We start from the raw sequence: 10142 nt of genomic DNA on the forward strand, positions 1-10142 counted from the left end.
CGTCGAGGTGATACGGGTGGAATTTCGTATTCTGTCTCGACGTCCGATGATGAAATTCAGCTGCCGGTATTAATCCGAACAACTCCTCTGAACACTCTCCATGGTAAATGCGGTAGAAGATGCAGAGTGACCCCACATCTCTACGCAACGCCAAAGCTTACTTTACACAAAATAATGTAAATCACCGAGTTGAGCAGATGTATTTTTAATTTTTTACACAAAGAAAGCTTTTAAATTACTTATGGTGCGTTCCACTAAGCGCTCACGACGATCAAAATGCTCCTTTAGCCATTCCACATACCGACCGCGGTCGTTGTGGTCACGGCGAAAACGTCACTCGTGACGTCATGACTAATGCTCACGCAACGCTCACAACGACCCATCTAAAGAGGTGGGTCGTTGTGATCGTTGAGAATAATTTGGCGCAATTTTTGAAATTTTATTTTGAAATATGACAAATAATAATATTATTATATTCAAAGCTTAAAGATGGCGACAAGAAAAATCACATTATTTGATTCAGAAAGAGGTAAATATAATTATGCAATATAAATTTAATACAATTGATTTTAGTTTATATTCAACAGCTATTTATACATTTTTCCTGAATAATTTATAGCATAACCTAACTCAATGTAAACGATATTTATTTTCATTAATAATATATATATATATTTGGTAAATTTATTTTATTTCTCTTCTTCTCTCTAGATCTTCATCTAGTATTCACAAAGAACATACTGAAATTAAAAAACAAATGAGTCAATTAGAGAAGAAACTTATTTTAGGAGAAAATAAAATCAATACTTTAGAAACCAGTGTGAATAAAATGAGTCTTACTGAACCCCAGACATCTTCAAAGCTTATCCAACCAATGTTTAGCGAAGAATTGATTCAAGAAGTAAACGAACGAAATAAAAGAAAGAAAAACATCATTATGGTTGGGCTACCAGAACAAAATACCAATAATTTAAGAGAAAATATGCTTAAAGATGAAACCGATATATTTAATATATTCCGAGCACTTACAGAAGATGTTCCGAAACCAATAAAAATTATTAGGTTAGGCAAATATAATCCAACGAAAATTCGTCGAGTTAAGGTATTCTATAACTCTTCAGACACAGTCAAATTTCTTCTTCAAAACAAAAGTAAGCTGCCTTCAACAATACAAATTTTCTCAGACCAAACTCCAGCACAGCAAAAATTCCTAAAAAACTTAAAAGAAGAATTGCTCCGACGCCAAAGTAATGGCGAAACAGACATAACAATAAAATATAAAAACGGAACACCATTAATAATAAAAAATTCATCAAAAAACTGATAATTAAAGAGGCAAAAGCGAATGTAAACACATATCAAGTGCTCGACAGCTACAACGACATACAAAAAACTAATTTCAGACTGTCATTCTTTTATCTAAATGCTCGAAGTATTTGCAAACAAGGAAAGTTTGATGAACTACAATGCGTGCTCAAATCGTTCTCGACAACTATACACATAATATTACTAACTGAAACCTGGATCAAAAATGAGAAACAGGCTTGCGAACTAAAACTACCAAATTACACACACTATTACAATTTTCGTACAGATACAATTGGTGGTGGAGTTTCCATATATGTTCATAACAGTCTTGAGCACAACTTGTCAGAATCAATCTACCAGGATGGAAATAATTATCTTTGGGTACAATTAAAAAGATATAAAATAGAAGTAGGTGTCATCTATTACCCTGGTAATACTAACTACAATCAATTCCTTGAAGCATACACTCAACAGCTTCGAAGAAAACGCAGAGCTATAGTTTTTGGAGATTTCAATACAGATTTATTAACTAAAAACACTAAATCTAAGCAGTACATTGAACTTATGAACGAAATTGGATATACAATACTCAATAAAATATCTAAAAAGTATTCCACAAGGGATTCAACAACACGAAAATCTATATTAGATCACGCTACAACGAACTTAATAAAAGATCACTTTCACATGGCTTTAATAGAATCTTCTATGTCAGACCATAAACATATATATGTAGAGTTAAAAACTGTCAAGATTCTGAAGAAAGAAATTATCGAGTACCAAGCGATCGATTACGAAAAATTGGGAAAATTAACAACAACTCTTGGACTTGACGAAGATAATGATGAGTACAAGATACTGGAAAATTCTATTATAGATCACGTAAACAACTGTAAAATAATCAAAAAGAAAATACTTAACGAACCTCAAAAGGATTGGATTAATAATGATTTAATCAGCGAAATAAACCAAAGAAATAAACTATGGATAAAATTAAAAAACATGCGTGACTGTGAAACTACAAAGCAAGAATTCGAAGACTATAAAAACTATGTTTGTAAACGCATTAGGGATACCAAAGATGCCTATTACTTTCAAAAATTCATAAAATTGAAAAATAATCCGAAAAAAATGTGGAACCTTGTAAATGACCTAGCAAAAAATAAAACAAATACTAGCTGTGGGCCTTCGAAAATTATAATAAATTCTATCGAAATTACTAATAAAAACAATATTTGTGAGGAATTTAACCGATACTTCACTGGAATAGGTAAAATTCTGGCTGACGAAATACCAAAAACCTATCATGATAATTTTTCAAAAGCTTTACCTTCAACTAAACAGTCTACAAACTTGATGATACTAGAACCATGTAGTAGTGACGAAATTTTAAAAGTAATAAATAATTTGGATACACATTGTAGTGCAGGCCTGGACGGTATTAGCACAAAATCTATAAAATGTATGAAAGATCATATTGCTAAAAACCTATCTAAATGTTTTAACAAATTATTAGAAATTGGAGAATTCCCAGACTCTCTAAAAATAGCTAAAGTTACTCCCATTTTTAAATCTGGATCTAAAACTCACACTGGAAACTATAGACCAATCTCGGTGCTACCCATAATAAGTAAAATACTTGAAAAGATACTATATAACCGTCTTACAAAGTATCTAACGTCTATAAATTTTTTATTTGAACGACAGTATGGTTTTAGACCAAAAAGTAATACTTTAACTGCAACTATTGACTTAATTACTAAAATTAGGACCAACATAGATAATAAAAACATTACGTTAGGTGTATTTATTGATTTAAAAAAAGCATTTGATACTGTAAGCCATAAACTATTACTACAAAAGCTTGAATGCATTGGAATCAAAGGCACAGCTCTCAAAATTTTTCAATCATATTTAAAAAATCGATTTCAGGTAGTTAAAATAGATAATACTCAGAGTAAACCGTTGCCTATCGAATACGGCGTTCCACAGGGTTCTATTTTGGGTCCATTACTCTTTCTTATTTATATAAATAACTTGCATGAAATTGGATTAAACGGTCACCTTACTTTATATGCAGATGATACGTGTTTATTTTACTTTGGCAGTTCAATCAAAGATATCTTCAGCAGAGCCCAAGAAGACCTTAATCTACTCTTCACTTGGTTTCAATATAATTTACTCACTGTCAACGCGTCGAAATCATGCTACATTATATTAAAATCTAAAAATAAAAAAGTTTTACCTCATGATCCATTACAAATAAATAACACGGTCATAGAAGAAAAAAGTACAGAAAAATATCTCGGTCTTAGAATGGATAGCGGTTTGACGTGGAATACACAAATTGAGCACATCAGATCTAAGCTCTGTTCACTTATGGGATCACTTCGACACATTGCTCGGTGTATCCCACGTCAGGTACGTTACACCATCTACAACTCGTTGGTCAAGCCACATCTACTTTATTTAATTGAAGTATGGGGCAGCGCCGCTAAAACTAAATTATTAAATATTCAAGTATTACAAAATAAAATTATAAAAATACTGTTCCACTATAATTATCTTGCACCTACCATAAATATATATCGAGACACAAACATAATGAATCTAAAACAACTTTATATTTATCACACATGTATTCTTGTAAAAAAAATTATAACAAGTTCTCTCCATACTAGTTTAGCTTTCTCCAAACCGCCACGTGTACGAAGTATGCGTCGAACGAGTTATCTTGCATTACCTAAAGTACGTACGAACTACGGCAAAAAAATGTTTACCTACGAAGGCGCACAGCTGTATAATAAACTACCCACATATATAAAAAATATTACTTCTATCAATTCATTCAAATCGAAGCTAAGTGAATATGTTAAACAAAATTACTTTTAAATTCATTTCTTATTACTTACTTTTAATTCATATTTCTTTGTTTACTTTTATTTTTTAAATTTATTGCATGTACGGCTATATTTTATTGTGATTATTTTAAGAACGACTACATTGTTATGTTATCTAGAGTATTATTCTCATGTAAGTGACATTTGTTGTCTTTTTTGAGAAATAAAGTCTTTAAACCTTATTTGCAGATGTATTTTTTGCAACTGAGCTATTAAGAAAAGCTGAAGCTTCCGCATCTGTTCAAGTAGATCAAGAATTTATTGAAGAGACTTCAGAGAGTTTTATTGAAGAACGGCTTGATAGTGATAATCTCAACTCTGAAACTCCACAATTTGAAGGTTTAATGAACATCTGAAATTCTATTATCATTTTATTTCATATAATATATTATGCGAGAATTTTAATTATATTTTTTTTTTTTGCACAGGAGAAACTTCAGTATACAGGTGGAACTCACCCTGCGTATTATTATTATTGGAATTATATAGGTCTATGGAAGGAACTCTGAACAGTGGAAAAATTTCTCAAAAACAAGTATGGAATAAAATATCCCAAGATATGAAAAAAAAAGGATACGATGTGACCGGACCGCAATGTCATTCTAAAATACGAAGCCTAAAAAAAACATATAAATCTACAAAGGATCATAACAATAAGTCAGGAAATAATAGAAAGACATGGCAGTTTTACGATGTTAGTACAAATTACTCAATATTTTCATAAATTTTACATTTAAAAATATTTTATAAAACCAATAAACAATTTTCTTATTCATGAAATATATTTTATATAATTAATTTTTATAATATACTTTTGGTAGATTATGGATGAAATTTTTGGCAAAAAAGCATGGTGCAATCCAGTTGCAGTTGCATCTTCTACTGGTCTGTCATTGAAAGAAGCAGAAAATAATGATAGTACAGCGGGATCTGATAGCGGATGTTCACTAAGTAGGTTGATTATGTGAGATAATTTTAATTGTCTACAAAAAAAACTAATTTACAAATTCAATTTCATTCTAGAAAGAAGAAAGGCGTCGATAGCATCTTTACTGGAAAAAAGATTGCATCAAAAAGAGGAACATGAAGAAAATAAAAAAAAAAGACACTTAGAGCGAATGAAAATGGACGAGAAATTTCTTGAAGTTTTAGAAAAATTAGCCAACAAATAAGAATTTAAATGTTAAATTAAAAAAAATTTGTTTGTAATAATTTGTAAATCTTAAAAATTTTATTTATAGTTCATACAATTTACATCAAATTATTATTTTCACTCAAATATTCAAAAATCCAATGATCATACAACTTTGATAATTTTCGGTCCTATAAAACTATTGTGATTACTCCTAACAGGATTTATGATGAGTTTTCTACCAGTTTTACAAGGCATTCATAATAGCATCTCTTTTAATAACTCCTGCAGTTCTCCTGACTTCACGTGAATAGTTTCCATTATTTTCTACGTTTTCTTGATTATGTTCAGGGATAGTGATTACATTTAACTCATCTCCTTGTAAAATGCAGATATTGTGGACGACACAGCATGCAATGATGTACTCTGCCATTAAATCGACTCTTGTCATTGGTAGACAATGTAATAAACTCCTCATGCGTCCTTTTAATATTCCAATACATCGTTCAACAGTCACTCGTGCAGCTGAATGACGATAATTATAGTTTCTTTGTTTTCCAGTTAAATGTCCATTATCTCGATACGGAGTAAGTAAGTGTTGATGTATTTCATACTAGCATATGGCAATTTTCTAAGAATTTATCATCATCATTTACGTAATCTGCAACTTCTGATAAACGGAAAACTCTCTGATCATGAACAGACCCAGGATGTCCAGCATAACAATGAGTTATCAGAGTCTTGTGATCACATACGATCTGTAGAACATTTTAACTATATGTAAATTAATTTTCAATACTAAAGTTAGTACTTTAAAATAACAGTGAATCCATTGTTGCCATTTTCCAAAGAGCTATCATTAATTGATGATGAGATGGAATTGTAGGGCACCCAGGGACATGTCGAACCAAATTTTCTTCTATTATATCATGTAAATAATTGAATGTGTTCCTTGAAATTCTAAAAAAATAAAATATAGTTAAATTAATTAATTATATGCTTCGCCGAATGAAAGGGTCGCTTAGCTCTCGTCGCGGTATACGGTGTCGTGGGGGTTGGCATCAACAAGTATAATTTACGCCTGCAATTAAACAATATTTTAAAATGTACAGTCTAATGAGATAGAGAATTATGTACCTGAAATGACTTTTAAATTCTTCATCCGAATAGCGAAAAATTACATTTTCATAGTCAATAATACGTGGCCTAAGTTGTCGGTTTTCACGATTATAATTTTTTATAATTGCATCCCATTCTTCATCTGAGCTAGATGAACTAGTTTCTGGAGCTTTATTGCGATGCATAAGCAAATATCCAACTGCCGTAAAAGCCATTTCGATTATATTTAAACTTAAGTTGTTTGATAACTTCACGAAAATTATTTATAAAATATTCAATTATTCTTCACTTTTAACATAAATAAATTTAAGTCAAAAATATCAAAACTTATTGTTTATGATTACCTAACCTCCTTAAAATTCTACTATTTTCAAACTTGACATTTGTAATAATTACATGAACGCCCGAAACGCTCCATAATCCATTCCACTTGAGTTAACGACAGTAACATTGACAATCAAGTGGAATGGGGAAATCAGCGGTCGTGAGCGTGAGCGTCGTGAGCGCTTAGTGGAACGCACCATTAATGCATATTATGTTAAACTTAAAATTTCAGACAGGTAGGATAAGTTAACATCAATCAATCAATTTGATGGAGGTATTTTTGACGATTTCGTATAGACCGAGTAGAGGCAGAATCTGACAAGTCTAGGGTCTGAAGAGTTGATTTTTTTTGGATGGGGTTGGCGGTATTGGGTTTTAAGTAGGGATGTGAAAATCAATCATAGTAGATTTTTCATCTGCTACCTCCCGACATTATGTCTGGTCTTTTATAACCCGGACCTCGAACTATTAGGGATATTCGATATACATCTATGTTTACAATGCAATACATTGAATCCGATGCTTTGAAGATGTATTGATATAGTGGATGCATTGATGTTTTTTTGTAAAACATCGAAAGGATTATAAAACCAGTTAATTTTACAAATACTCAAGTTTGAATGGAACATTATAATTTAAAAGTAAAATAAATTTATTAAGCAGCACAAGATTACATACAATTAAAAAGACTGCAATGTGCTACTGAAAAGGCATACACTCAGCATTTATCAAATTTCACCTAAAATCTATCAAAACGAGATTAAGTTAATTTCGATTATTCTTAAACATTTTAAGAATAATCAAAAAAAAAATCGATTTTTTATACAGAATATCACATCCCTACCCCAGCGCCTCTTTACCCAAAGTTGAAGCAAAGGTCCGAGGGCTTTGGTAGTATATTTAATGGCACTCGCTTTCCCACTTTACTAACAATTCAAAATAAAGCATACACTAGCTCAATTAATAATTAAGAGTTGGGACAACAGCCAGAGTGTGGCTTTATGTAGTTACAATATTTAAATAGCAAAATATATTTATAAATCCTTCCTCCTTCAACTCAATTCCGAGTCTAAAAAAAAGCAGTATTGTTTTAATATTTTTATTGTTCTTAAAACTATGTTTACGAGGTCTCAACTGCTGTTGCAGTCTCCTCAGTGTATTTGCCCTTGTCTTTGCCAAGTGCCGCCAATCTGCCCTTCGCTCTACGGTCTAAGATGGACTTACGATCTTTGTTCATTTTCAGTTTAACGATAACACACTGAAACCAAATATGAAAATTGTTATAATAGTTCAACCATATATCAATGTAATTAAATGATAATTTAATTTATCAGAGCCATGGAAGTGTCTCAGCAGTCACATAATCTCTGCACATATGTTTTCACATGTGTGTCAAAGAAAATGCTTTTGTATAAAATTTATCATCACTTAAATTAGATGTAACAATGTTAGTTAAGTGAAAGAAAGTATATTGTTACAAAAATAACTGTTGCATTAAGGTATAACCTTATTAGCTAGCAATTTTAATTCTACTAGAAAACGAACCTTTGAAGGGTGAATGCCGACATATACACTGGCTCCATTGGCTTTTTCTCTCTGAATCCTCTCAATGTATACAACAAACTTCTTTCTGTACACTTGCACTACTTTGCCAACTTGTTGTCCTTTGTAGTGACCACGTACAACCTGTCACCAAGGAAGTAACTATTTTTAAATTATCAACAGCAAATACTCAGCGTGAAAGGTAATATTCATGTATACTAATCTAACTGAACTATTTCAATGTTTATTAAGTTAATTCAATAGTAAAAGAAGCTAGAACTTAAGGTAGTTATTTAAATGTAATAAGAGTTCGGCCAATCATGTTTTTTACCACAGTATTTTTTCTACATAGAAAATGATTATAAGAATCATACGAAGCATATAAGCTTATTCTATAATTAATATAAATATTTAATTGTTCTTCTGAAAGCTTCAATAATTTCACAAGTGTAATATGTAATTTACAACATAAAGTGCAATATATTATAGGAAAATATTGTAATTCTCTTAAAAAATGAAATATTTAGATAATTTCATACAACCACAAGCCTCACAAGGTAATGGAATCAAGGGCCTACATATTATTTAAACTAAAAGAGTTCAACAAAGCGATATATATGAATATCACTACATCTGTTTTACTAAATCAGAAAAGCTGAGTAAAACTTGTATATACATTTATATGTATATTAAAATGAATACCTAATGGGGACATTAATAAGTTTATTATGAACAGTTCTGTTATAGCAAAACAATCAGAGCCATTTATACACCATGGCACAGATTAGCCATAACCTCCAAGGTTAACTAGAGAAAACCTCAAGTCTACCAAGTCAGTTACAACAAACAACTGTGGTCTAAGAATGGTTTGTCATCATCATTTTGTTTTGCATTTATTTGTTAGAGGCACGTGTACAACAAATGTCATATATAATACAATAACTGCTCTCAAACTAGCAAGATTAATGCGACTAATCAGAAATGCAGTCACCACATGCTAGTTATGAGCAGCACATTACTAACATTTGACATAAAAAAAGTCTGACTACATTAATATATTAAATACAGATATTCACCTGTACTTCGTCGTCTTTACGGATGGGCATTGACTTCACATTGAACTTCTGTCTAAGTTCCTTCGACAGAGGTGAGGACATAAGAACTCTTCGAATGTGGGAAGGTGCGCTGAAATGCCTCTTCCTGTTTTTCCTTCTGGAGGACGTCACCAGTTTATTGAACTTCATACTGGCAGTCTTCGCTGAAATCCAAGTTACACGTTTTAACACTAACAATAGGTTACCGATTGTGCATGATTGATGTCAAACTCCGACAATGTTTATTTGGTACACTATTTACGTATTTAGCTAAAATAGTCATGGCTATAAGCTTTTAGATCAATATATTTTGGAAAAATAAAATATGAATGTTATAAAACTTAACAAAATAGACGATTTAAAGAGATTTAAAACCTACCCGAAACGACACGGCTAAGAATCAAATCAAAAAGACATACAGAATGAATGTTGCCAGTTTCGTGACTTAGGACTCCCAACTCCCAAAGTAACGTAAATTTTTAATAGGGGCTACCCAAATATATAACAGAAATATATTTTCTTTATAAAAAAAATACGGTTTTATAACGAGAAATCATATAATTTTTTGTAATAAATTCAAAACATGATTACTATTTGACAGGATTAAAAAGTGATATATTTGAAAATAATTTGTATGAAACATGGCTGTAAAAATAGTTATGGTAAATATAGAGTAAAATAACTTGTTAATATGTATTACTTAATTATTAAAAAGAAAATTCA

The 10142-nt window shown here is 31.1% G+C and overlaps 1 protein-coding gene and 1 long non-coding RNA gene across 2 annotated transcripts; one reads left to right on the plus strand and one right to left on the minus strand.

The window, feature by feature from the left end:
• The first annotated feature begins 4395 nt into the window (after positions 1-4395).
• LOC125062281 lies at positions 4396-5961 on the plus strand. Its single transcript, XR_007119226.1, has 4 exons — positions 4396-4547; positions 4637-4902; positions 5030-5159; positions 5232-5961. It is a non-coding gene; the product is annotated as an uncharacterized LOC125062281 (long non-coding RNA).
• A 1907-nt stretch (positions 5962-7868) lies between these two features.
• Positions 7869-9926, minus strand: LOC125059900 (60S ribosomal protein L26). The gene is made up of 4 exons (XM_047664588.1): positions 9799-9926; positions 9402-9583; positions 8329-8469; positions 7869-8041 (listed from the first exon to the last, which is right to left on the minus strand). Exons 2-4 carry the CDS (start codon positions 9567-9569, stop codon positions 7904-7906), a joined length of 447 nt encoding a protein of 148 aa, XP_047520544.1. The 5' UTR covers positions 9570-9583; positions 9799-9926; the 3' UTR covers positions 7869-7903.
• Positions 9927-10142: the final 216 nt, after the last annotated feature.

Source organism: Pieris napi, chromosome 2, assembly GCF_905475465.1.
Source record: "Pieris napi chromosome 2, ilPieNapi1.2, whole genome shotgun sequence".
NCBI classification, from domain to species: Eukaryota; Metazoa; Arthropoda; class Insecta; order Lepidoptera; family Pieridae; genus Pieris; species Pieris napi.

Excerpts from the sequence above, each read along its gene's own strand:
- LOC125059900 (XM_047664588.1), bottom strand. The coding sequence starts at position 9,569 with ATGAAGTTCAATAAACTGGTGACGTCCTCCAGAAGGAAAAACAGGAAG. Across the intron at positions 8,470-9,401 it reads GTAAAGACGACGAAGTACAG|GTTGTACGTGGTCACTACAA; the intron begins GTGAATATCTGT and ends CCTTGGTGACAG. Across the intron at positions 8,042-8,328 it reads TCGGCATTCACCCTTCAAAG|TGTGTTATCGTTAAACTGAA; the intron begins GTTCGTTTTCTA and ends ATTTGGTTTCAG.